At 42.5% G+C, this 27,917-nt stretch overlaps 1 protein-coding gene across 1 annotated transcript; it reads left to right on the forward strand.

Annotated features, from left to right (window-relative positions):
• The first annotated feature begins 2,296 nt into the window (after positions 1 to 2,296).
• Klhl42 (kelch like family member 42) lies at positions 2,297 to 27,006 on the forward strand. Its single transcript, XM_076854241.1, has 3 exons — positions 2,297 to 3,464; positions 15,997 to 16,190; positions 21,559 to 27,006. Exons 1-3 carry the CDS (start codon positions 2,593 to 2,595, stop codon positions 22,008 to 22,010), a joined length of 1,518 nt encoding a protein of 505 aa, XP_076710356.1. The 5' UTR covers positions 2,297 to 2,592; the 3' UTR covers positions 22,011 to 27,006.
• Positions 27,007 to 27,917: the final 911 nt, after the last annotated feature.

Below are 27,917 nucleotides of genomic sequence, written 5' to 3' on the forward strand. Positions count from 1 at the left end.
TTCAAAGCCAGCCTCAGCAAAAGCAAGGCACTAAGAAACTCAGTGAGGGCTGGGGATGTAGCTCAGTGGTCGAATGCCCCAGAGTTTAATCCCTGGTACCAAAAATAAATAAGTAAATAAATAAATAAAGTAAAAAAGGGTTGGGGATGTAGCTCAGAGGTAGAGCACCCCTGGCTTCAAACCCCAGTACCCTGAAAAAAAAAATCCAAATACATATTCTAAGTTGAGGACATTTGGTTCTGAAATCTTGGTTTGGGGAGGTTTTGAAGACTTTTTTCATAAGATAAATATGTGAACACAAATTTCTCTCCTTCTGTAATTTGTCTAAAGACCAAAAAAAAAAAAAATACAACAAATTTAAATATATTAACTGGATTTTATTTTCAATTCTAGAACAAGGCAACACCCTGATCAATAAAATACAATGAGTGTTCTGTTAGCCAAGCAAAGGAGGTTTGTTTCATGGTCAGAAAAGGACCAAGGAAAGCAGAATCAAAGAACACAAAATAGATAGGTAATTCAGTTACTTTTCTTGTAAAGGTGAAAGCAGGGGTACTTCCTCATTATGTCAGCTACAGTTGGCTTCTTTGGGGATTGGTCTCTTCTCTCTCCTGAGATGGACAACTCTACTGAGATCAGCTAAGGAACTTAGTTTGGACTTGGTGAGGTGGAACTTCAGCATGAGTATGTGCATTTTGGTTTGAACTACTGCAGGAGCTCAATCCAAACCAAAGGTCTCCTGTAAATTTTATTTAACATATGGTCAAAGAACAGTACAACAATATAAAGATCTTAATAGGCTTGATTTTCAATTCTAGAATGGAGCAATATTTCATACCATAAATTAGAATAAGTGTTCCCATGGTAGGAGCAAAGGAAGCTGGTTTTATAGACAGAAGGGCCTGAAGAAAGCAGAAGTAAAAACCAAAGCAGATCGGTCACTTCAAAGTTACTGTGTAAAGCAGGGACAGGAAGGCAGAATACCAGAAAAAAAAAAAAAAAAAATGCTGACTAGTTAACATCAGGCTATTTCAGGTTACCTATTTTGTGTAAGAATTCTGTCAACTAGAACTGGCTTGTTTGGAAATTTGGATGTTATCACTCTAATCCTGATTTCTTGGAAGGTCAGAAAAACAGCTTAGTTTCAACTTGTTGACACAGAACTTTACTCTGATTCCATTTTGATTTTTTGCCTGGTCTGTTGGGGCCTAGTGCAGAAGCTCAATCCAAAATAATGGTCTCTTCTCGTTTGTAGATAATAACACCCCAATCTAACAATAGTTTTCTCTACCCACTTCTAGGATTCATTCATGTCTCATAAGCAACACAAGAAGGTCCTTATTATTTGGAGTAAGCCTTCTTACTTCCATGTTCTGGAAGATGGGGAATAATTGGTCTTCCCTAACCGTCTTCAGTCGATGGGGTATGGGTATGTAGGGGAAGTGGGTGGCAAGAAAAAGTCACCCCTGTAGGCAGACGTGAGCATAAGCGGTCAGACCTCTGCCCAAAGGTAGCATTCCGTATTGGCTAGCCAAAGCAACCTGAAGCAGGAACCTGTTACCAAGATTTTAGAAGAAAAAAGGCACGCGACCTAACTTTATTTAGCTAAGTTGTACTTCCATCTTTCTTTTAATAACATAGAGAAGACAAGGGGCCCCAAGGGCAAATGCACTGCCCCCTACTCCCCACCCTGTTGGACCCGTGCACTGGGCACCTCAGGAGCGGAACCCTGCAGAACCTGGGGCCAATCTTCCTGGGTCTTCTGCAAGATGGCTTCTACACGACAAACATAGACCTAGGTGCCAAGGTCCAGGGACGATTTAAGTGCCTCTCAGCCCATGATGCCGATTGGGCCAAATGGGCGGTGACCCCGATTTGATGTCGTTTTCATTCTCTGGATCCGAGATTCTCTCCATCCCCTTCCTTCCACGTTCCTTTCTTTTTCTTTCGCTCTTGTAAAGCAGCACGGAACAGAAACACAGTCTGCCTTACTACGTGCTCCCTGCCCCACCCGCACCCCCCTAGCATCTCCGCAGCCCCCGGCAGGCGGCAGAGCCAGTGCGCCCAGGCGGGCGGGGAAGCTGCGGGGACGCGCGCCCTCCTGCCTCTGCCGCCTGCGCGTCGGCAGCCCCGGCGTCCGAGGCCTGCAGCTCGCCCGCTCTGCCCGAAAGCCGGATCCAGCCGGCAGTTCTCGCCGGCTGCAGGGGTCCGGCCGGCGGAAGTGAGAAGGGCGGCGTGGGAGGAGGCTGCAGGCTGGGGGTTGGGATTCCCTTCCCGCTTGACGCCGCCCGGGAGAACCCGAGCTAGGACGCCCGGTGCGGGGCAGCCGGGCCTTTTTTGGTGCTGAGAGAGAACTGGAGGGCAGGGCCGTCGCTTTGAGGGAGCGAGGCTGAGCCGCGGCCCCGGCGGACACTAAGAGGAGGGACTGTCCGAGAGGCCGGCCGAGCGCGGGAGCGGGCGGCCCTTTGCCTCCTGCTCCTGCCGGGCCGCCATCCCTCGGCGCGCCCTACCCGGAACCAGGCGAGCGCGTGGGGGCGGGGAGACGAGCGCGCAGAGCTGGCGGGGAGCCCCCAGACCCCCGGGGCCCCAGCCATGTCGGCGGAGGAGATGGTGCAGATCCGCCTGGAGGACCGCTGCTACCCGGTGAGCAAGAGGAAGCTCATCGAGCAGAGCGATTACTTCCGCGCCCTCTACCGCTCCGGCATGCGGGAGGCCCTGAGCCAGGAAGCTGGCGGCCCGGAGGTGCAGCAGCTGCGCGGCCTCAGCGCGCCGGGCCTGCGGCTGGTGCTGGACTTCATCAATGCCGGCGGGGCCCGCGAAGGCTGGCTCCTGGGCCCGCGGGGGGAGAAGGGCGGAGGGCTGGAGGAAGAGGAGGACATGGACGAGGTGAGCCTGCTGTCTGAGCTGGTGGAAGCAGCCTCCTTCCTGCAGGTCACGTCCCTACTGCAGCTGCTGCTGTCCCAAGTGCGGCTCAACAACTGCCTGGAAATGTACCGCCTGGCGCAGGTGTACGGGCTTCCAGACCTGCAGGAGGCCTGCCTGCGCTTCATGGTCGTCCACTTCCACGAGGTGCTGTGCAAGCCCCAGTTCCACCTCCTGGTGTCTCCTCCCCAAGCTCCGGGGGACATCAGCCTGAAGCAGAGGCTGAGAGAGGCCCGGATGACTGGGACTCCTGTCCTTGTGGCCCTGGGGGACTTCCTGGGAGGACCCCTGGCCCCTCATCCCTACCAGGGAGAGCCCCCGTCCATGCTCAGGTACGAGGAGATGACTGAGCGTTGGTTCCCGCTGGCCAATAACCTTCCTCCCGATCTGGTGAATGTCAGGGGTTATGGGTCAGCCATCCTGGACAACTACCTCTTCATAGTGGGCGGGTACAGAATCACTAGCCAGGAGATCTCCGCTGCACATTCCTACAACCCCAGCACCAACGAGTGGCTCCAGGTGGCCTCCATGAACCAGAAGAGGTAAGAGCCCCCAGCAGAGTCTGCTTCTTTCTCTTCCTTCACTTGTTGGTTCGTTCATTCCCCAGTGTTTACTGGGCCGTCACAGAGGGTGCTTTGAGGTGGGAATGACATCTTCAGGAGTGTTGCTGGCCTTGACTCTGGCACAGTTCCAGTGAACTGAGAACTTGCAAGGAAGAAGAGGCTTCAGTGAGGTCAACTAGCTGAGTGATTTTCTCTCAGGTATTTTGCCTTTAGTTAAAACTGCTTTTTTTTTGCTTCTCTCCTAGTGGAAAGGTGACGTGATTTCCCAGGATACTTTAAAAGAAAACTGGTCTTTCATTTTTCTTAACTTTTGTTTTTTAGCATTTGATCCTGATTATAATGACACATTGGACAGTGGTTTAAAACACGGACTTTGGGAGATTTTTGTTATCCATGACTTTGAAGCCTTCCATACTGGGAAGACAATTTTGTGACCAGAAGATCCTTTTTAGGGAGTTATAAATATGTACTATATAGGATTGCCTCTCTTAGTTTTCCTTTCTTTTACTTCTATCTTCCTTTCTTCCCAGACAGCCATCATCATTGACCCAAAACTTGAGCCTGGCAGTGGTCAACTACAGAATTGGATCACAGTCCACTTAATAGGTTCCTTAGTATCTGGTATCTGTAGGAGATTGATTCCAGAACTCCCTCAGATACCAAAATGTGTGGATACTTAGGTCCCTTACATTAAATGGCCACAGTACTCACATATAACCTGTGTACATTCTCCTGTATACTTTAAATCATTTCCCCAGTACTTATAATACCCAACACAGTGTAAGCGCTGTGTAAATAGTTGTTATACCATATTGTTTAGGGAATAATGACAAGATAGTCTGCGTATTCAGTAGAGATGAAGTCCCCCCACCCCAAATATTTTCCACCCACAGTTGGTTGAGTTGAGTTGATGCGAAACCTGCAGATATAGGGTGCCAAATGTATTTCCATCCAACGCAGCCATCTCCTTTCCCATTCTGCAGATCCCTCCTACCAGTTCTTGGGAGACTTGAAGAAAAGACTCAAAAAGGAGAAACTTGGGGGTGGTGGTGGGAGGGGAGGTAGGGAGAGGAGCCAGGAAAGAAAGATAAAAATAAGAGAAGAGCAAAGGACAACTAAAGGAAGGAATGGGGTAGGAAATAAGATGGTAGGGCACAAGATGCCTCAATTCATTATTCAGAAGTGGGAAGAAGAATCAATGTGATCCAGGAAAGAAATGAATACCTTTCTTCCAGGCTACCTGTTGTCATCTCAAGCACCACCCTGGTCCCTGTCTGACATGTAGAGCAAGGAATTGGGGAACTTATAGCCAGACAAAGAAAATTTGAACAGTAATGGGACATCTATTATACATATATACTCCACTTGAGGATCCCCCTATGTCAGAGATTATTTGGGGGAGCACTGGCTTTATTTCTACCATAATATAAATTCATTTTGGAAAGTTGCTTTTTTGTTTTTTTTTTCCTGATGATAAACATACTGTGTGGTTATAGAAAACTGAAAAAATGAAGGAGCAGAGAGACTATCACTCCTACTCCTTCCTCCTAGAGGAAGTATCTCCAGCTTGGCACATTTTAGTCCAGCCTCTTCTTAATGCATTGTTTACATCATTGAGATTTCATGTTTACACTTTGGTTTTAGATGTGTTATTTTTAAAGAGATTTTAAGAGCTTTATTTATTTTCAACATGGGTTCTTACTATATTGCCCAGGCTGTCCTCGAATTTGAGAGCCTCCTGAGTAGCTGGGATTACAGTAAGGTACCATCACACCCACCTTTATTTATTTATTTGTGCAGTAGTGGGGATTGAATGCAGGCCACTGAGCTATACATCCTACCTCAGTTTTAACAGCCTTAATTGAAGCAACAAAAGAATATTTGATAGCTATAGGTGATGCTCGGTAGGGATGGAAGGCTCAAGTCCTCTGTTACCTCTTTTATATGTCCTTAGGTATATCAAAAGTTATACTCAATAAGCCTTCCTTAGCACTGTAGCACTAACACTACACCTCAGACTTTTTTTTCTTGATAAATCCTTGGCAGTCTTTTTTATTTTTTTTAATTTTTATTTTTTTATTTTTAGGAATGCTCTTTCTGTCTACTTGGAAGAAAAATATTAAGTAATGTACAAGGACATGCTTCTTAGAAAAACTACAGATGAGTGATAGAAGGTGGAGGCAGGAGGATTGCAAGTTCAAGGCCAGCCTCAGCAACTAAGTGAGACCCTGATCAATTTAGTGAGACTTGGTCTCAAAAAATAGAAAGGACTGAGGATGTGGCCCAGTGGTAAAATGCCTGTAGGTTCAATCACCAGTACCAAAACCCCCAAAACTACAAATGACTGGGAAAAGTTTAGAATGAAAAAATATAAGTATCTGTAGATGTATATTAAATTTATGTACTACAAGTTTATAAACATGTATTTACTTATATATTGATAATAATTAACAATAGGGAAAACATATATGTATATTCCTGAATATGCCTGGGATATGAATAATCCTTTTGTTGAGTGTATCCATGCTGTATATGCTACCCACCCATTACTCACTTAGTAGTTATTGTATAACTATATAGTATATTTATCATCAGGATGAATATCACTTTATACGTATTTATTTTTACTCTAACATTATTTGTTTATGCTAATTATTTAATATTTCCACTTAATAGTGCACTGTATCCGAGTTTTTTTCTGTGTCAACAAATGCAGATTTACCACTGTCTTGTGTAGCATTCCAGCCTGTGGGTATACCTTAGTGTAATTAGCCTTTCCTTTATTCATAAACATTTAGGTCATTCCATTTGCCATGATAAGCAATGCTGTATTGAACTTCTTAGTATGTATGTATCTTAGTAGATGCATGTGAGTTAATTCCATATGTCAAAATCTTGAAATCCCTGGGTAGGTGGGGCAAAGTAAAGTGCATAAACATTTTAAATTTTGGTAGCTCTTGACAAAATTGCCTATCAAAAAATGTTCTAATGTCCTTTCCAATCAATAGCATTTGAACATGACAGTTCCATAGACTCTTGCCAAGATGAGATATTATCATCTTTTCCTCCCATTCTAATAGACAAAATACTGGTGTGATTATCCCCGTTTAGAAGACTCTCTTTTTCATATGTTTATTGATATATGTACTTCTTTTGTAAATAAATAATCATTGTTGTGTTTTAAAAATTGGCTTACCTTTTTCATATGTATTTTAGAAATTATATATACATATTTTTCTTGTATATTAGGTAATATTGAGAATATTTCTCCATGCCTTTATTATTTGTTTAATATGATTCAAAAATGAAGTCCCAAAGTGGTCAGGGAGGTGAAGTGAATGAATAGAATGATGGGTGGGAGTTTTGATGAGCCCGAGAACTACTCTCCCCAGAAAAGTGGACTCTACTCTCAGCCACACCTGGTTATTTCCAAGTGGAAGTGAGGAAATGGTATTGCTAGATATCCAAATATCCCAGGTTTTATATGTTGGCAATTAGTTTTATTTAAAAAAAAAAAAAAAAGCAATCAACAACAAAAACCTTGTAGAGCAAAATAAAATGCAGCCTAGCATTAACCTGTGACCCATCAGTCTTAGACTTCAGATTTGTAACGTCTTCTTACATGAAGAAACTAAGTTTTTTGAAGTTGGATTTGTTACATGTCTTGTTAGTTTTGAGTTTTGCAAAGGAAAGTTTTCTACAGCTAAAATATACAAATACTGATTTGTATCATGTTCTATCTTATGGCATGGCCTTTTTTCATTTAGATCTGAAAGTGGGATTTGTTTTCGTAAAAGGTGTTTTCAGTTTGGCAAAGTGATCATTCCTTCATCAGTGCTATATTTTAAAATTAATGTAGCCTGTTAACATATTTTATTGTCTGGTGGAACTGAAACCTCTTTTCTGTTTCAATTAATTTTACCCTTTGTAATGGTTTGGATATGAGGTGTTGTCCTCTGGTGCCACCCCCCACAACCCCCAAAAGGCTCATGATTAGATTATAAGAGCCATAATCTAATCAGACCATCCTAATTGGAATGGGATGAGTGGTAGTAATAGGCAGTTGGGCATGACTAGAGGAAGTGGGTCATGAGGGTAAAAACCCTCTAAGAGTTCATCTATCTTTGGCCCCTTTCCCAGTCTTTCCATCTCTGCTTCCTCCATGAGATGAGGCGCGATCCTTGCAACAACCCTTTTGTCATGTTGTTCTGCCTGATGGGGTCAGGTAACCGTGTAGTGAACCTAACCTCTGAAACTTTGAACCCCAAATAAACTTTTCCTCCTCTAAGTTGGTCTTGTTGGGTATTTTGGTCTTAGTAATGTAAAACTGACTAATAGAGTTATTGGTACTGAAAAGTGGGGTTGTGGCTGTGACTGACCTGTTCATGTGGTTCAGAAGCCTTTGGAACTGGTTGTGGGAGGAGTTTTGAAAGTTTGAAGATGCCTGCTGGAGAAGCCCTGGAATGTTGTGATTGGGGCTTAATGGGTGGATTCTGGTGAGAACTGAGAAGACCTGAATGCTGACAGGAATGCAGACTGTAAAGGCTGTGCTTCTGAGGTTTTAGAGGGAAACGGATTCTATTTTGGCAAAGAACTCGTTTACATTTTGCCCATGTCCTGAGACTTCACGTGACTCCATATGTAAAGATGATGGACTGATTAACCTGGTGGAAAAAATTTCAAGGAAGCACAACAGCATTCAGGTGGTGGCATGGGTATTGCCACTGGTTTTTAGCCATGTTTACTGTGAGAATCAGAAGAAAAAAGCAGAACAGGACTTTAAAAACTTGCAGTTTGGCTGGAAAAGTGTGTAAAACTGGAGACAAGGAAAGTATAGTTTTGAAGAGATTATAACCTCTAAAATGATGCTAAGTGATGCACAGAGGCAATAGGAAAGATACCTTGAGGGCCTTCTCCGGAATTAGCAAGACCACACCCACCACAGGCTCAAAGGTGTAAAGTTCCTTTGAGAATAGACTGCAGGAGCACCCTTCTCACATGGGGAGGGCCTGCAAAGTTGTTTCACTATACTCAGCTGCCTAGATATTCAGAGGCTGCTGCAGCGGTGCTCTCAGAGGGCTCAGCTAGTGGTCAAACTGGCAGCAGACATTGGCATTGTCCTTGTGCTAGATCTGCCGGAATGCAGGATGCTTGAGTGGGGGGGGAGGGCGGTCATAGAGACTTCAACCAAGACTTCAAAGGAAGGCCTGGAAGGCCAGGCAAAATAGAGGGTCAGAATTCCTGAGAGAGGTGTATGAAGCTGTGAAGATGAAGCCAAAGCTGGAATGGAGACCCAAGGAATTAAGAGATGCCGGTAATGTGCTCTCTGCCAAGAAAACCTGCTGTCTGCAGAGAGTGCCAGGCTAAGAGAAGCCATGAGCGCTGCAACAAGTAAAGCCAAAGGAGCCAGACTGCTCCAGCCTCTTGGAGGGAACATGTTACCACCTTGTGCCCCAGATGCCAGAGGCAGAGCTATAGTAAATGTTTCCTTGGCTGGTTTTCAGTCTTTTTTTGGGTCCTATCCCTTCTTTCTATACCCCTATTCCTCCCTTTTAGAATGCAAATATTTACTCTGTGCCATTGTGTATTGGACATGTGTAACTTACTTTTGATCATTATAGGGGCTCATAGCCAAGAGTTTGCCTTGAGTCTGAGAAAAGACTTTAGATTGGCCTTTTGGACTGTTAACACTATGGAGACTCTTGAAAATGGATTTTGCATTGTAAGATAAACATGATCTTTTGGAGGCCAGGGGTAGGATATTATGGTTTGGATATGAGATGTCCCCCAAAAGCCTCTGTGTTAATGCAGGAATAATCAGAGGTGAAATGCTTGGATTATGAGAGCTATAACCTAATCACTCCAAAATAGTTAGGACTCTGTTAGCTGTAGGCAGGTGGGGTATGGCTGGAGGAGGTGGATCACTGAGGGCATGCCCTGGAAGGGTTCATTTTCCCTTTGGCCCCTTCCATGCTCTTTCTCTGCTTCCTGGCCTCCATGAAGTGGCCCTCTTTCCTCTACCACCACCCCTCCACTATGATGTTCTGCCTCACCTTGGGCCCAAGGCAATGGAGTCAGCCAGTCTTGAATAGCACCTCTGAAACTGTCAGTCCCTAATAAACTTTTCCCTCTCTGAGTTGGTCTTGTTAGATATTTTGGTTGCAGCTACATATGTTATTTTTTGCACATTTCTCTTTCAGTTACATTTTTAGAGTCAGCTTGTCAAGTTCTATAGGAATTTTGAATGCAATTACATGGTTATAGATTAGAGGAAAATTAATAGTTTTATCCACAGTAGGATCCCCCTTATCAGAGGTTTGGATGTCCTTGGTTTTAGTGACCATTAGTCTGATGATGTTAAACAGAGAATTCCAGAAATAATTTGTAAGTTTAAATTGATGTCATTCTGAGTAGAGTGATGAAATCTCACACCATCCTGCTCCTTTCTGCATAGGACATGAATTGTCCCTTTGTCCAATGTATCTACATTGTATACACTACCCACCTGTTAGTCACCATAGTCATTTAGTAGTTTATCAACAGTCTTGGTATTGCAGTGCTTGTGTTTAAGTAACCTTTTTTAAACTTAATAATGACTTCAATGTGTAAGAATAGTGATACAATTAGGATATGTCACAGAGAAACTGTAATATTTGTCCTTTAAAGGAAGAGATGTTCTCTATTTAAAAAGGAAAGAGAAAAAAACGTTTGCTGAGGTTACTAAAATCTATAGTAAGAATAAATCTATTTGTGAAATTGGAAAGAAAGAAAAAGAAATTCATGCTAGTTTTGCTGTTGCACCTAAAACTGTAAAAATTATGGCCATAGTGTGTGATAAGTGCTTAGTTAAAATAGAAAAGGCATTATTATAGGGTTTGGTATTGTCTGTGGCTTCATGTATCCCACTGGGGGCTTGGATAAGAGGAGACTGCTATAGCTTGTAGCTAGGAAAAAAATGTTTTTTCATATATTTAATTCTTTAAGTCCTTTGGAAAAGTTTCCTTTATTATCTTCTGTTTATTATCTTCTTTATTATATAGTCTGGTTGTTTTTTTGTTTGTTTGTTTCTTTGTTTGTTTGTTTTTTGGTGTTCCTGGAGACTAAAGCCAGGACTTCATCCCCAGCCCAACAGAATTTTGTTAAGTTGCCCATGTTGGCCTCAAACTTGAGATCCTCCTGCCTCAGCCTCCCAAGTCTGGGATTACAGGTGTATGCCACCATGCCCAGCTGCAGTGATCATCTTCATTGCAAAAAATTTTTCCCTGTATTTAAATTTTCTTTTCCTTTCAAGATATAAAGTGTAGTGCTTTTTGTACTATTGTATTCGTTTTTAAAATGTCATCATATGAGTCTCAGCTTCACCATAGCACTTTCCCCATCACTACTGGAAAGAGAAACAGATGTTTATGGTTTCCTGGCCTCAGTGAGTTTAAAATCAAATTTGAATGATGAGACGAGTAAAAATAAAACCTGGAAGGGGATTGTTCCTGGATAATGCATTCAGGATAGATTCTTCTCTGGAAGAAACTTTGAACCCTGAGTGAGAAAGACAGGTTTTGGCCTCTGGCTACACAACATTTCAAATCTACCTTGATTCACTTTTGGCAATGACTGCTTTGGGGATGTGTCCATACTGACTTTTGCTTTGATGAAGGGGTCAAATTCTGAGTGGCGCACTTACCCTGGGAACTGAACCAAGCAGTGATCCAGAATCTTCAGTGACAGAATTGAAAGATTTTTATATAGCTCTTTGCACCTGCAGAACATGGTGCCATGTGACCAGCGGTGGGTAAGAAAGAAACCTTGAGCACTGCGCCCACTTGCTTGAAAATGACAATGCAAGTGAGTGTCATTCTTTGAGAGGTCTCTTTGAAGTTTAGGGGTGCAACACTGCCTTATTGTCTGAACAGGAATTTGATCTCAGGAGTCTTGGGGTTATAACTCTTCGTGTAAAAGCTTGTGTGACCACAAAATTGCTTTCCCTCTTCGCTTTAATTAGCAATAACTTGCAGGAACTGGCCACTGTTACTGCAGTAGGTTCATTAGTGTTCTGCATTTCAAAGTCGTCTCGGTCTCTTCCAGGACACTGAACTTTTGCTCTGAACATGGAGCTGGGGTGTGTCTTCCTGCTGGAAGTGAGTACAGCAGGTTTAGGGACAGACTTCACAAACACTTGTCCCCGGCAGAGATGGGATCACAGTGGTCAGTCCCAGTGCTTCCCAAGCTGTCCCTGATCCTCACAGCCAGCTTAAATGTTGGCAGGGCATTTCTAGAAATGTGAAGCTTTGGCAGGTTTTACCCACCATGGTGGTGGTTGCAGTGGATGCAGGAATAGTGCAAAGCAAAGGGTTGTCTGTTCATCCCTCCCCCAGTTTAATTGTAACCAACAGAGTATAAATTGCTCTTTGTGTTTTTGCTTTTGAATTTCTCAGAGGTGGAGAGGTTACTACATAGGGAAACAGCAAGCAGAGGAAGGAGAAAGGGTAGGACGAGAGGGGCCGCATGGCCTGCACACTAAATGGTCATCACCTGTGGTTGGGAAAGGATCCTAGCTTTTCACTCAAATTTTGACTCTAGCAAACTTTTCTGTGGAGTAAGTTACCACGGTGGTTTATATTTCCTGATGTTCTTCTGGGTCAGGGCTTGTGGTCACTACCACAGGTCCCACTTCATACTTCATGCTCACGGCATCTCTGTGAGAGAGGTCCTATTATGACCCCTTTTTCCCAAAGAGGAAACTGAGGCTCGGAGAGTTGAATTAATCTCCACAGGATCACAAGGCGAGGCTCTAAGCAGTTTGGATATTCCTATGGCACCCTGCCTACCTGTGGTTGTATATTAATCATTGATATCTGTGCACTAGATTTAGCATGTTTCAGGTTACATGAGGATTTGAAGAGGTTGCTTTTTTTTTTTTTTTTTTTTAATTGGTGCTGGGGACTGTGTTGCAGTCCTGAAGAGTTTTCTTTTTATTGTATTTTTATTTGTTCCTTGGTTGGTTGGTTTTGTGGTTCTGGGGATTGAACCCAGGGACTTGAGCACTGAGCTACATTCTGAACTTTTTTAAAATTTTGTTTTGAGAAAGGGTCTCACCATGTTGTCTAGTCTGGCCTTGAACTTGTGATCCTTCTGCCTCCGCCTTCCAAGTAGTTGGGATTGTAGGCGTGTACCACTACATATGGCCCTAAAGAGCTTTTTATTTCTTGTAAGTGAAGTAGAAATTAAATTGCTGTATTTTCTAATTTTTCTCATTTGCATTTCTATATATTTCTATTAATTAAGCGAATCAAGTATGTAGCCATGACAAATTACTTAAAATTTGGTTTTAAATTTTTTTTTTAACCATAGTATATTAGGGATCAGTATGAAGGAAACTCTGTAGAAATGATCATTTTAAAAAATGATTGATAAGCCAGTCAGGTGGTGCATGCCTGTAATCCCAGCTAGTCAGGAGGCTGAAGCAGGAGGTTTGAAAGTTCAAGGCCATCCTGGGCAACTTAGTGAGACCCTTTCTCAAAATTAAAAAAAAAAAAAAAAAATGGAAAGGGCTGAGGGTATAGCTCAGTGGTAGAACATCCTGGGTTTGATCCCCAGCACCAATAAATAAATAAATAAAAATAATTGACAGCTTGGATGCACACCTTTACACTTCAGGGGTTGAAGACTAGAAATATTTTTGGGAAGTTGGAAATGAGGTGCCAAATGGCAAGAATCTGTAGATGAGAGAGCACTTTACAGAGTTCCACATATATCCTGGCCAGTGACTGCTGCAGTTGACAAATAAGAAACCAACCTTCCCAAGTTTGAGAAACACAGCCTTAGGACGCAGAAAAGCACCCTCAGAGTGTCAACAGAGAGTAGCACTTCTTTCTGCAAGTGCTGTCCTTTTCACCCCTTACTGAGTGCCAGACACTGTGCTCTTATCCCTACCTCTCAGATGGAAAAACTGAGGCACAGATAAACTGAGATTCGGTGATGTCCCAAGGCCTTCAAGCTGTTCAGCAATAAGCTTTTTCTGTGCAAGCCTGGGGTTAGAACCCTTATGGTACGCCTCTTCAATGGTGGTTGTGTTGAGGTGGCAGTTTCATCTTAAATCCCACATGAGTAAAGTATTTCTCTTCTCTTAAATCAGTGTGAGCAGGTTGGGATGCCGAGAAATGAAATTGTTTACTTTTTAACTGCTTAGTCACTCAGCCTCAGAAAGAAGCCCTTACCTGTTTGCTTAGGACAAATGATCATGCTGGATGAATAGCAAAAACTGTTTTGATCTTACAAAATTTACTATCCGTGTACCTTTGGGGAGCAAAAACAAATTGAGGGCTGGTAAAATTTAGTGCTTATTTACTAGCTTGACTTCCTTTGGTTCCCCAAATTTGCACACACAGAGAGGGCACCTTGGTTGGATTTTAAGGACCATTGGCAGCAGGAAAGGTAAGCGGCTTGAATCAGGGACCCCCCAGGAACTGCCACCCTGGTGGAGTCTGTTGGCATGAGAGACTGAATGGCTGGCTGGGTTTAATGGACAGTGTGAGGCTCTTGTTGAAGAGTACTCTGTTCACTCTCTGATCTGAAAAATAAAACTAAATGAAAACACATTTTAAAGGTAAACATCATAGGCACCCTTTAAAAATCTTAACTTTTTAGTAGGTTATTAGTGACGTCTCTTCTGTCTCACGAGGCATCCGTGTTTATGGAACACCTATCCGGAGACCAAGCTCAGGCCTCTTTACTGCTGCTTCGTGATCTATTCTTACATAATTTTGTTTTGTTTTCCCTTTTGTAGTCCCATTCCTTCCTAGCATATTGCTATTTTTGAGCCTTGTATTGGCCTGCAAATTCACTTGACCTAGCATCTATATTTCGCACAACAGAAAGCAAAAAAATGTCAAAAAACAGTGTCCTAAAATAAATAAATAAATAAAATTTAAAAAAACAGTGTCCTATCTCAGTACCTGATGAGTGTTTGAGGTAAACATTGTGACCCCTTGTGATGGAAATCATCCCACCTTAGAGACTAGGATGTGAATTGGTCTGGGTCAGGCTGAGTTAGGTGACTGTCAGCAGAGCTGGATCTTGACCTGGGGGTTTCTGATTTGAGGCCAGGTCCTTTCCGGTTGCCTCTTGTTGCTCCTCAGCCTCTTGTTCACTTGTGACTGGTGCTTGTATCACAGCCGACTGACTCAGCACTCCCAAATATTTATCCTTCCTGGCTTTCAGAGGACCCGTGAGCCCCATATGCTCATTGAAACAAATTGATTTTATCTTACCTTTCAACTCAAAAGTCATGAGACTTATCTAGTATCTGAGGCTTATGAATAGTGTTTAATTTTAATGGGATATGATGCTTCAAACCAGTTTATTTTAATTTAATTTTTTTTGGGGGGGTACCAGGAACTGAACTCAGGGATACTCTATCACTGAGCCACATCCCCAGCCCTATTTTGTATTTTATTTAGAGATAGGGTCTCACTGAGTTGCTTAGTGCCTCACTAAATTGCTGAGGCTGACTTTGAACTAGCGGTCCTCCTGTCTCAGCCTCCGGAGCTCCTGGGATTATAGGCGTGCGCTACTGCATCTGGCGGGATCGGAGTGTTTTTAATCAGTTCAGTGATTAATCTCCTTATTTGTATGTTGTGAAGCAATCTGTGAGATTCCCTGTGGTGGAGGTGGAGTGCCAGTGAATGGAACAGGCATATTGGTAGTAAGGGGCTCTCCCCAGCCACCTTTGTCTCTGCCTGTCCTTGTAGGCAGTGCCCATATCTACCTAGGATAGAGCGATCCCGCTCAGCAGGAAGAACAGATAACTATTCTGAGAGGAGAAGACAAAGGGGGGTGGTTGCTTTTCTCCCTTATCATTTACTCTACCCTGGAAAAAAAAGTACAGTCATCTCCCATGTCCATGGGAAATTAGCTCCAGAACCCTGTCAGATACCAAAATCTGTAGGTGCTCAAGTCCCTAATATTAAAATGATACAGTATTTGCATAAAACCTGTGCACATCTTTCTCTATACTTTAAGCCCTCTCTAATAACTTATGATACCTAACATAATGTAAACACTATGCAAATAATTGTTGTGCTGCATTTTTTAGGGAAAAATGACAAGGAAAACAAAGTCTGTACATTTAGTGTAAATGCAGTTTTTCCCCCAAATATTTTTAATCCGTGGATGTAAAAACCTGTGGGCCTAGAGCATCGACTGTTTTAGTGTATAAAGTGTCTTCAGTTCCTGGCCTGAAGCTGAGCCAGATTAGTACTTGTTATATTGAACTGCTCATCTTCAGTTGCTAATGCTGGAACGAAGTGCCATCCCTGTGAAGCCTGAGGGACAAGAGTAAAGCATGAGCAGTCCTTTCATTCCTCTGTCCTCAGGGAGAATGGCCCCCAATGTGGAGAGCTAATTTTCTGTAGCTGGCCCTCAGGTTCCACACTCTGCTTTAGCCGTTCACACCGTCGTGGTACTTCATGATCAGAAGAACTGACTTTAATGGTCCCTTGTGTCTCTTTTTCAGGTCGAACTTCAAACTCGTGGCTGTTAATTCAAAACTCTATGCCATTGGCGGGCAGGCCGTTTCTAATGTTGAGTGTTACAATCCTGAGCAGGATGCATGGAATTTTGTGGCACCCTTACCAAATCCTCTGGCCGAGTTCTCTGCGTGTGAGTGTAAGGGGAAAATTTATGTCATTGGAGGATATACTACCAGAGGTAAGTGGAGGGGCCAAGTGAGGGTTCTATGTGGAAGCTTCAGTAGCCTGGGGGAGGGCCAGAGGGTGCTGAGGAAACTCTGGAATGCTGAGTGTGATTTTATACATTGATTATATATGTACACATCTGAAGGAAAGAGAATCCTTATGACAGGGGTAGTTTAGACTGGAGGGACCTTTGATGACTTTGTGAGTGTGAAAGTTCCAAATAGAGTAGGGGAAGCCATGAAGAAAATATATTTTCTTTGTATTTCTGAAAACACAGCCTTATGGTCAGCAATGACCTGATTGGACCTGGTTTGTAGATGTCGCTTGGGTCTCAGCTGCTCTCTGGGTGGGAAGGTCTTTGAAAGGGTGCCTTAGCTGAGCATCCTCCCAAACACACCCAATCCACCCACCCAGCACTGAGGTGCTGCCGCCTTCTGGCAGATTTGCTCCTTTCATGAGCACAAGCACGTCAGGTACGGTTCCTGAAGCCCAGCTCTTGCACATTGTTCACATTGGTCCTAGGAAGTGCATCAATACTAGAGAATTCTTTTCTTGATCAGTAAGAGGTGATTGTGCTATTAAACTGTATGTGTGTTTTTCATTTTTTGAGACTGGATTTCATTATGTTGCTCAGGCTAGTATTTAGCTCCTGGGCTCAAGTGATCCTCCCACCTCAGCCTCCTAAGTAGCTGGAACTGCAGGGATGCACCACACGCCTGACTCTGGGGAAGCCCTTTGTTGTTGAAACTGTTCAATATGTTTTCTTCTTCCCTTTTGTTTCTTTTCTTTCCTCCTTCCTTTTCTTTTTGAGCTGCACCCCAGCCCCATTTTTCACTTTGTTTTGGATGTCATTTTGTAATTTGAAAATAAACCATGTTTCCAGCAAGTTTTATCCTGCTGTACTTGGCAGGGAGCATCCCAGGTAACAGAGGTGGAAACAGCATGTTGTAAGAGGGACAACGAGGGATAGCCAGGGAGAGGTGTCCTTTCCTTTACCTGTCCCCACCCCCCCACCCCTGTCCTTAAAGCTCCAAGTTATCTCTTGGCCAAGGAAATTTCTGTGTTTGATCAGTTTGATTATATAGACTCCAAAACTTACAGGAAGGTATAACTGGACTCAGGACTTTTAGCCACACTTGAATAGTAGAGTTACCATTAAATTTGACGTAGTGAAATAACCTAATGCTTCTTTATGGTACAGTGTGGGTAGGACAGAGCTGTCTAACCCAGCCTGGTCACAGGCATGGAAAAGGTTCTGTTAGGCCACGAGCAGCCATATGCCACTTCCTAAAGGGCAGATAACCATGTGCTAGTATAGAATTCAGATAGATGACAAAAATTCTTTTCACCATATCCAAATGTCTTGTTTGGGGGATTTATGTTAGAGGAAGAAATTAAATGCCAAGTATTTTGATTGACTTTTTTTTGGTGACAGAATATTTTGATACTTTTAAAATGTTGATTCAGTGGGGAGGATGGTGGGTCGTATATTACTTTCCTGTTGCTGCTGTAACAAATTAGCATGAACTTGAGAGTCTAGAACAACAGAAATATATTTCTTCATGGTCCTGGAGACCAAAAGGTAGAATCAGAGTTATCAGCAGGGTCCTGCTCCTTCAAATGGCTCTAGGGAAGAATTCTTCCTTCCTTTTTCCCCACTTCTGTTATTCCTTGGCTAGTGGCTATGTAACGCCAGTCTGCCTTCCGTTTTCACATGGCCTTCTTACCCATGTGCATCTTCTTTTCTGTCTAGTATAAGTGCAGTTATTGGATTTAGGGTCCCACCTGTGTAATCCAGAATGATCTTAAGGTCCTTAATTATATCTGCAAAGATTTTTTTTTTCCCCAAATAAGGATATACTCCCAGGTTTCAAGAATTAGTGGGTGGACATATCTTTGGGGGAGCCACCATTCAACCTACTACGTGTGGTATGTGTATTCACACACTTAAGGAGAGGCGGTGGCAGAGTAGTGCATTGGAAGGAGTAAGGCTTTGTTGTTGCTTTGATGTGCTGGGGTTGAACTCAGGGCCTCCTGTAAGCTGCATCCCCAGCTTCACCCCCTGCCCTTTTTCACTCCATGTTGTCTTCACTTGTGAAGCTATTTCCTCTCTAGTGACCCTCTGCTGAAAGTAATTGCCAGTTTTTTTCTTTGCAAATAATTGAAAAAATATGAGACTTAGCAGATACTTCTTTTTACCTTCAACCTTGGTGTTTATTTAGGTTTCAGTGAACAACTTTCTATGCTCCGATAGCCATGGCCTCTCCAACTGTCTCCAGGCACGTAAACTGTTATATATCTATAAGCAGTTTTAAGAATCCCGATTCCTCCCTAGACTGAGTAACGCGGAACACATCCTGTGGCCTGACACAAGGTGCACACCTTCCTCAACTTCTCTTATCACCAGGACCTGCTAAGCACCAGTGCCTGAACAATACTCTGCTGGTAGATTTCCTGGTTTTTCCATGACCTTGGCTGAGCAAATGTTCTTTAGGAGGAAAGCCCTTCTTGTGTGTTTGGTAGCATTACAAGCCACTGCTAGTGAGCCTTCTTCACTTGGGCCACCCACTGTGATTTCTGCCCTGGATTCCCAATGCCAAAGACCATGATGGGATGGTTAGCTGATGTGGGTGGATGGGTGTTTGTGTAAGTCTTGAAAACAAAAGTGTTTTCGAAGATGAGAATTCAGGGCAGTTACTTGCACTCTGAAGCCCTCCTCCTCTGCATGGGCTTTCCCAGCTCTTTGTAAGAGTTCCCTGTAGTTCAGTCATCCCAGTTGTTATGGGAAAAATATATATCAGAACTTAAAGCTGCGTTCTTAGCCTGCCTACTACTTAAGTTAGGTGAGGCTTTTATAATTCAGTAAATAATAATTCATAACTTCAAAGTAGCTATTTGATTTTTTAATTCTTTGGTAAGCACTAAAGAAATAAGAATTCAACAGAAAGTCATAGTAACCACAGAGGGAAGAAGGATGATTTGTGAAACTTCAAAATCGAGTTTAAATGTAAAAAAGAAAAGATTATCCCACCAACTCAAGATCACCTCAGTACACAGTCTAAGTGTGCTGAGTGAGGACAAAGAACTCTACAGAAGACCTGGAGAGACCTTGATGGCTGAACTAAGAAATCAGTGGGACTGTCACTAGAATAAGTCCTTTATTTCTTTAGTGGGGAGTCTAGTTACTAAGTCAGGAGCACTTTTTAGCAGATGAGAAACCAAACTTCCTCAAACCCCTCTCCTAGAATGGTTTTACCACAGGGGCTACAGTAAAATGAAATATGCAAAGGTATCAATCAGGACAGTTTCCTGAAGCTGTAATAATTCTAGAATTTCTATAGTACACAGAGTTGCCCACGTAGGACGTGGTCTGTCTGCATGCCCTCCTGGGAGGCTCTTTGGCTGGACCAGATGTGACTGTGGAGCTCTTTAAGCATTGCTAACTCTGGGTGGGCCCTTCTTTCTCAAGAAGGGGGTGCTGAAGGAAGAGGCAAATCCTTGAGAAAATGAGCTATCTTCTGACCAGCTTCTGTAGCCATTGAAATGCTGTATGCCTTAATAGTGATCCAAGTCCCAAGTGATCCAAGTCTCAAGTCCACTTCTGAGTTTTTGTTGTTTGTTTAACAACAAACAGAAAGTTCATTCTTTCTGATAACTCAGAACACTCTTTTTCCTCAGAGGCTAAAATATTACATTTATTCTTTCTTAGAAGAGAAAAGGAAAAAACAATTTAAAAAAAAGAAAAGAAAAGCTAGCTGGGCACAGTGGCACACGCCTGTGCTCAGGAGGCTGAGGCAGGAGGATCGCAAGTTCAAAGCCAACCTTGGCAAAAGCAAGTCAGTAAGCAACTCAATGAGACCTTGTCTCTAAATAAAATATAAAATAGGGCTGGCGGGTACAGGTGGTGGTGGGGTTTGCTGGGGTTGTGGCTCAGTGGCAGAGCACTTACCTAGCATGTGTGAGGCACTGGGTTCAATTCTCAGCACCACATATAAATAATGAATTAAATAAAGATCCATCAACAACTTAAAAAAAAATAGGGCTGGGGATGGGACTTAGTGATCAAGTGCTCCTGAGTTCAATCCCCTGTACCCGCCTCCCCCCACCCAAAAAAAAAAAAGAAAAAGAAAAGCTAGGCCTGGTGCTATGGTGCATGCCTGTAGTCCCAGCTTCTTGGGGGGCTGAGGCTTGAGGATTGCAAGTTCAAAGCCAGCCTGGGTAATTTATCGAGACCCTGTCTCCGAAATAAGATGAGGACCTGAGGATGAGGCTCAGAGGTAGAGCACTTGCCTAGTATCTATAAGTCCCTGGGTTTAATTTCTAGCACTGCAAAAATAAATTAGCTAGCTAGGTAGCTGGGAAAGTAGGTCAGTGGTGGAGTGCCCCTAGGTTCAGTCCCCAGAACCAAGGAATAAAAGCTAGATATTCTAAATTTCACAGGCTCTTTTCAAAGAGAGAAGAGGCAACATTTTTCCCTAAAGAAAATAGCTCTTAATTAGAAATAATACTAGAGAGGCCTTTCAAGTGTGATTTCAGCCACACAATTAACCATCTCTTTAGAAGCGGGCAGGGGAGGGTGGGCCTTTCTTAGTTTTTTTCTCCTGTGTTACAACTGGGAAGCAGAATAGCCAGGTGAGTCTGTAGCTTGTTACAAGGCAGAAGGTGAGACTCTCTGACATTTCTCTTGACTTGTAACTTTGTGTCCTTTCCTCTTGCCAGTCCTTGTAGATACTGCTGAGCTACCACTAGTGTTCTTAAGGTCAGCTGTCCAGGATAGGGTCTTCAGGGCTGGGTTTGCAGGTCAATGATACAGCACTTGTCTAGCAGGTGTATGATCTTGGATTTGATTCCCCTACACTGGCCTGACCTGGTAGTTCACAGGAGTGATGATACCAGCGAGGAGGGACTGTGTTTAAATCAAAGCTGCTCATTTCTCTGGCTCTAAGACTCTCCCAAGGAGGAGGAAGCGCATGAGCCTATTTTTCTGAAATAGTTTCTGAATTATTTTCACCAAATAATTCTACCAGTAGTCTACTACTGTTCAAGGGTTTCTAAGCCTTATCCATTGACTTTTAAATACTAAGCTTTTTTTTTTTCCTTAATAACTCTGAACTGAAATCATCCCAGGAATGATACTTAAAGAACAGATTTATTTTAACTTATATTCATTGTATAGTTGAATTTCCAGGAGGTAGATTGGGACAAATCCAAATGTATCTTTTCCCAGCCATTTGGAAAACTGTTTCTCAAACCTGTTTTTCTGAATGGGGTTTTCCTCCTTGTAACGGAATACTGCACACGGAGGAAGAGGTTTATGTACGGCCTGGGTCATCTACAGTGTTGCTGGTGGCTGTCATCATTTGCTTCTTTCTGTGTTTCAGACCGAAACATGAACATTTTGCAGTACTGCCCCTCTTCAGACATCTGGACGCTCTTTGAAACATGTGATGTCCACATTCGCAAGCAGCAGATGGTGTCTGTGGAGGAAACCATTTACATTGTTGGGGGATGTCTCCACGAACTGGGGCCCAACCGGAGGAGCAGCCAGAGCGAGGACATGCTCACTGTGCAGTCCTACAACACTGTCACCCGGCAGTGGCTCTACCTCAAGGAGAACACATCCAAATCCGGGCTTAACTTGACTTGCGCGCTCCACAATGATGGCATCTACATCATGAGCAGGGATGTGACCCTGTCCACCAGCTTGGAGCACCGAGTTTTCCTCAAGTACAATATCTTTTCAGATAGCTGGGAAGCATTTCGGCGATTCCCAGCCTTTGGACATAACTTGCTGGTTTCTTCTCTTTATCTGCCCAATAAAGCAGAAACATGACTGAATTGACTTCGTACTTCAAACAAACCTGGTTCAAGACCAAAAAAAGGAGAAACAAAAAACAACAAAGGGAGACTGATTTCTAAAGGGAAAAAAATGTGGGCTAGAGTAGGTCACGGATATATACCAGTAGCAGCTGTAAATAAGCTTACTTGAACTAATTACTTGAAAACTTGTGGGAAAAAGAGACCAATTTTATTATTTTTTAAATTATTGATTTTTAAATTATGGGAACAAATCCATGATAATGTTTTCATCCAAACACGATATTCTTGGGCCAATGATGGAAACTTAGCATTAAAAAATGGGTTGTTCGGGGGCTGGGAATATAGCCCAGTTGGTAAAGTGCTTGCCTCACATGCACAAGGCCCTGGGTTCAATCCCCAGCACCACTAAAAAAAAAATAAGTGGATTCATTGGGTCTGCTTGGTAAAGGGCCAAAGTCAATGATAGACATGAATGGTAAAGATGATTTTAAAATCTGTTTTATTTAGGTCACTTTAAATATCAGTAGTACCTTAAGTAGGAGACTTTTTAAATTATCAATTTACTTGATAATAACTTTGTTATTCTCCCTCCTCTCCCCGTCTTACCCACAGGTACTTCCAATGTGTTTAAAATAGGGTTCCATGCTCATATATTTTATTTGCACACTACTTTTCAGGAAACCTACAATGATGGAACCCTAGAGTGAATCCTTGCAAGCAGTCAGTCCACCCAAAATTTGTTTAAAACATTCTCAGTTTTCTAATCTTTTTTTTTTTCAGTTATGAATGACAAAATAAATAGATTGATAAAACCTCTTTACTTCATATATGGCATATTGCAGATCTATGTGGATCACATAAATTGCATTTCTAGGCCTACTATGTTATTTAAAAGAGAGGGTATATTGTTTAAAAGGATGGCTATAAACATATATTTTTAAAATTGAATCTTGTATAGGAAGGGAAGGAAATACCAAATAAGAAAAAAAATTGCCTTTAAGAATTCCTTTTATTGAATGTATTTGACTTAGTTTTTGTTTATCACATTTAAATCAGGATACCTTTTAGCTTTTGTAGTTCACGTTTTTGCTTTTGTGGATTAAGGTGATGGTGGCTGTAAAACATTTGTGCTAGAAAGAGAGCAAGAAGAGAAGAATGGCCACTGGTTGTTTTTTTTTTTTTTTTTAACCTCTGGTACTGGGGATAGAACCCAAGAGTGTTTTACCCTGAGTTACATCCCCACTGTGCTCTCCACCCCCTGCCATTTTTAAAAACTTTGAGACAGGGTCTTACTGAGTTGCCCAGGCTGGCCTCAAACTTGACATCCTCTTGTCTCAGCCTCCTGAGTCACTGGGAGTGCAGGTGTTTGCCATCACCCTGACCACCTCTGGTGGTCTTTCTGAAATTAGGTAAGATGCTTGACTTACCTTAGTTGTGAACCCAGGTGGCTCACACAGCAATAGCAGTGAACAACTCAAGCAATTTCATTAAGTCAGTTAACAATGAGTAAAAGCTTCTGCCAATCATAGATCAACATTCCTTTACAAATATATACTTGGGTAAAGTATGCCAAGTGCATGACTAGCCATACATACATGAGGGCCTGGGTTTAATCCCCAGCAATAAGCACCAACGAAAAACTCTATACCCATACTTATGGAAATTTTATTTTGATTGAAAAACACTTTCTGAGGTTATCTGGTATTTTGTAATGGAATCAGGAAAACTGTGAGCCAGAGTCCAACTTTCTGCACTAATGGCAGGCAAAACCACTTTAGTCACAGCGTGCCTCTCCTTAAGAAAGCCCCATAGAAAAACAGAACCGTCACAGTAGATAAACGTGTTCCCAAACACTGTGTGCCTCCAGCATGCCATTCACCGTGCAGATGCAGTAAGGAGAACAGTCGCTCCAGAGTTCTTCAGTTCGTTGAAGGAGTCACTACAGGGTTTCTTTACAACCATGGCCTCAAGTATCTGGTTAAAAAAATCCCATTTGCATGACTTTCCAGAAATATTCTTATTAGGCAAAAATGATTAAGCCTTTATTTTGGGCAAGGAGATAAATCTTTGTATCTTGTCAGCAAATAATTCTATTAGTAGTCTACTTTATAGCACTGTTTAAGGGTTTCTAAGCCATACCCATTGATTTTCAAGTATTAAGCTTTTTTTTTTTTTTCCTTTCTAAGCAACTCTGAACTGAATTCATCCCAGGAATGGTACTTACTTAAAGAATAGATTCATTTTAAGTTATTGTCAGTTGTAGAATTGAATTTCTAGTGACCTCTATTTTCATGATGTATCTTTTAAAGTCTAATTTATTTTTGTTGCTACAGAGTTTAACTTTTTAAGGTCTTAGGTGTTCAGAAGACTAGCCAGTGGATTTAGTATGGGACAAATGTCTAGAGATTAATTTGTACATAATCACATCACATAAAACACAGTATTATTTCTGCCAACCAGTTAATTATCTTGCTGATTACATACTTTGGGTCTATTTTCCTAATGCTGACAATTAGATTTTTGGACCATGTGAAGGTAAACTCTGATCCACAAAGCTCTTTTATAAGCTTGATTTGATGTGTGTGTGTGTGTGTGTGTGCGCGTGCGCGCGCGCCTATGCTTGCATATTTTAGCTCTAAGATACACAGACTCCTAACAAGATTTTGTTTTCAGCTGCCAGCAGTGAAAGATAGAATGTGTAATAGGAACAGATCTGTGGCTTTTATGACATCACCCTGCTATGCGCATCATCTGTGTTGACATTTTGAGGGTAGTTTTTATTTAGCTCGCTCTCTCATTGGTGCCAGTATTATATTGAAGACTCTGCCTATAATGAAGGCAATGTTTCCATGAAAATCTCCCCTCATCCCTCAAGACTGTCCTTTACTAAATTTGCTAATATCTGTTTTCTTCCCATTGTCCTTCTCTAAATGCTTTATCCTCCCCCACCCCCAGATGCTTCTGAGGGGTGGTGACTTACTCTCTGGGGAGGGAAGTGGCTGGGAGGACCCAATAGGAAGCTGCCTGGCCAGAAGTACCCATCTTCACAGGATGGTCTGGTGGAGGAGAGGTTGTTGTTTCTTCCTGTCATTCCTTCTGACTTTACTTTCAAAACGCCTAGTTTCAGAGATCTCTCTCCTTAGCCTCATTTAAAAGGTTTTCTGATGGATGTGTAAGAGTTGATTGTTTTTGACAGTATTGGTTAAGTCATAATAATAAGGTATTAAGGAGACATGGATACCAGTAGGAAATAAGTGAAAGACATAAGCATGAAACCAAAGAGAACTGAACTCTGCCATCTTTATTAGTTTTTAAAACCAAGATCCCATGTAATTCCAAATGCCTTAGGTATTAATTAAAGCTATCATGTGATAGACAAAGCTCTTTCTCTCTACAAAAGAAATAATGAAGTAAATGTTTCCTTTCAATGAACAATTACTTATTGAAGATCAAGGGTGCAGTGCTTTCCGATGTCCAGGTAAAGTTATGATCCTTTCTGTTTGGCCAAGAGGTAAATTGAGGAGAAAAGCCTTGTTTTTCCTTATCAAACAGCATTCAGTGAAGAGTGGCTTATGCAGACCACTCATGAGGCAGCCTGGTGAAGGGAAAAGGAAAGCCTGTCGATGCCTTTTTCCTAGATGAGCAGCAGAGAGTGTGTGGCTTCTGTGCTGCTGTTCTTTCAAGGTGACATTATGAAGGATTGTGGCCCTCCCTCCCTAGGTCAGGATTTGCTCTCAGAACCCATGTCCAATCCATGCTTCCAGATACCACTTACCCATCCATCAGAATGGAATGAAACCTATTTTCAACCCTGCTTTAGGAGTTAAGGCCTTGAGTGCGTGAATAGGTACCTTGAGAAATGGCTTTCAAAGCAACAAGTGGATTCAGGTCCATTCCCTGATTACCAGAAATGCTTCAGTGTCTCATCAGAGCAAGACAATGCTGAGAACCAGGGACACATGCATAGTAAGCCACAGTCCCTGACCTGGAAGAGTTTACAGCCTTGTAAATGTCTGCTCTAATGGTCTAAACCAGGGCTTTCTTCTCAAAGGTGTTAGCTTCTTTCGGGCACATTGATCTGGTCAGGCAGCCTCTTCAGTCTGGGTCCACAGTCTGTCTTTGACTTCATGGTTTCATCATCATCATCATCATCATGAACCTGTTTTTCTTTAAATTCAAACATCCCATCCTGTGGTTTAGTTTTTTTTGCCGTATTTTTTTCCCTCACTACTTATTATAATCTCTATACTTCATTTTTGTGAAAAAGTTAAAGTCATGTAATCTGCTTTATTTAGAAATATTAGCTAAGCATCACAGCCTTTGTAGCAGAGGGCTTGGCAGCTTGATCTGATCGAAGGAGGAGGGAAGAGAGCCTGCTCTCCGCCTGCCTGTGTGTATAGCTTTGCCCCAACACACCCCCGTGAGGGGGGTTAATAAACGTTCGCTCAGACACTACTGAAATCAGGTGATTTTGCCTTTGTGATGATTATCCAACAGTAGCTTTCCACCCTTCGGTTTCATTCACCAAAGAATGTTTGTTTCCCACCTTTTGTGTGAACTTGGGGACACAAGGCGCAGCACACCAGTGCACACCTGCTTCACTTTTGCCCTCACCGTTCTGATCCATTCCTACAGAAAACATTAATCACAAAAGAGGGTCCATTTTGAAGAGCAAAGGGTGCTGAAATCACTTTTGTAGGGTTGGCTGGTGCTTTTTCAAATGGTTGCCAAGGTTTATTATTGGTAAAGAAAAGGAAAATGTGATTTGCATTATTGTGTCTTTAAAAAAAATTTCACAACAGGGACACTTCAGTTGTCCCTATGATGTTTTCCTATCTAGTAGTCATTTTAGGAAAAAATGATATTCTGTAGGATGAATAGTTCTGTTTTGTTTTGACTGATACTTTGTTAAAAAAAAAAGTTGTATGGAGTCTTTAATTCTAAGTGTGGCTTGAAAGTGTGAACATTATCATGATTCATTTAAATGCAATGCCTGCAAAGCACTCACAGTGACAGCATTTTGTTTAGAACTAGAACTATAGAAGAAAATTTTCTTCAAATAAAATAGTTCTGAATCAGTGTCTGTTGTCTGTTAGGTTCTGTGCACCACCATAGGGCTATGTCAGATGCTGGAGGAAAGAGGGGAGTCCCAGGGGAGGGGGGGCTGACATTTGTAAGGAGGTCAGGGGATGACAATCCTGCTGAAGCCACACTGGGTAGTGGTACCTGGAGCAGCAGTGAGGGTTTGGAAGAGAGGGATCTGTGAGGTGTAGATGTACTGGGAAGACTGGCTTAGAATCCTGAGCATCCCTGGGTCCATCCTTGGCCCCATCCTATACTCTTTGAGTCCTTAGCATTCTGAATAAAAGGGCAGAGGCTAGGCTGGGCACAGTGGCACACACCTCTAATCCCAGTGGCTCAGGAGGCTGAGACAGGAGGATCTTGAGTTCAAAGCCATACTCAGCAAAGGTGAGGTGCTAAGTAACTCAGTGAGACCCTGTCTCTAAATGAAATACAAAATAGGGCTGGAGATGTGGCTCAGTGGTTGAGTGCCCCTGAGTTCAATCCATGGTACCAAAAAAAAAAAAAAAAAAGGCAGAGTCTAAATCCCACAATTTAGCAACGATGGCCCCATTGTGTTCTATGCCTCTCTGTTTTGAAACTTCCCACTTTCCTTTTAATCACTTCTCAAAAGCCGAGACACAACTTCTTGCCTTTGCATCACGTTGGTTGTGGCTCTGGTTTTGAGACTGGGAACGGGGTCCGGAGTTCAAAGTCACCAAAAGGGATCAGTCAGATGCTGTTCCGTAGTTCATTCATTTCTTTTCAGCCTTTGGTTCATGTCAACGCACACACCCTTGCCTGTACTTCAACAATGAGCCCATTTAAAGTCCACTACCACCCCATAGAAAAGTCTAAG

The sequence above is a fragment of the Callospermophilus lateralis genome, chromosome 4, assembly GCF_048772815.1.
Source record: "Callospermophilus lateralis isolate mCalLat2 chromosome 4, mCalLat2.hap1, whole genome shotgun sequence".
NCBI classification, from domain to species: Eukaryota; Metazoa; Chordata; class Mammalia; order Rodentia; family Sciuridae; genus Callospermophilus; species Callospermophilus lateralis.

Bases quoted from the DNA above. Each gene is read 5' to 3' on its own strand.
- Klhl42 (XM_076854241.1), top strand. From the start codon at position 2,593: ATGTCGGCGGAGGAGATGGTGCAGATCCGCCTGGAGGACCGCTGCTAC. The intron at 3,465-15,996 runs GTAAGAGCCCCC...TCTCTTTTTCAG, and splicing joins GCCTCCATGAACCAGAAGAG to GTCGAACTTCAAACTCGTGG. The intron at 16,191-21,558 runs GTAAGTGGAGGG...TCTGTGTTTCAG, and splicing joins TGGAGGATATACTACCAGAG to ACCGAAACATGAACATTTTG.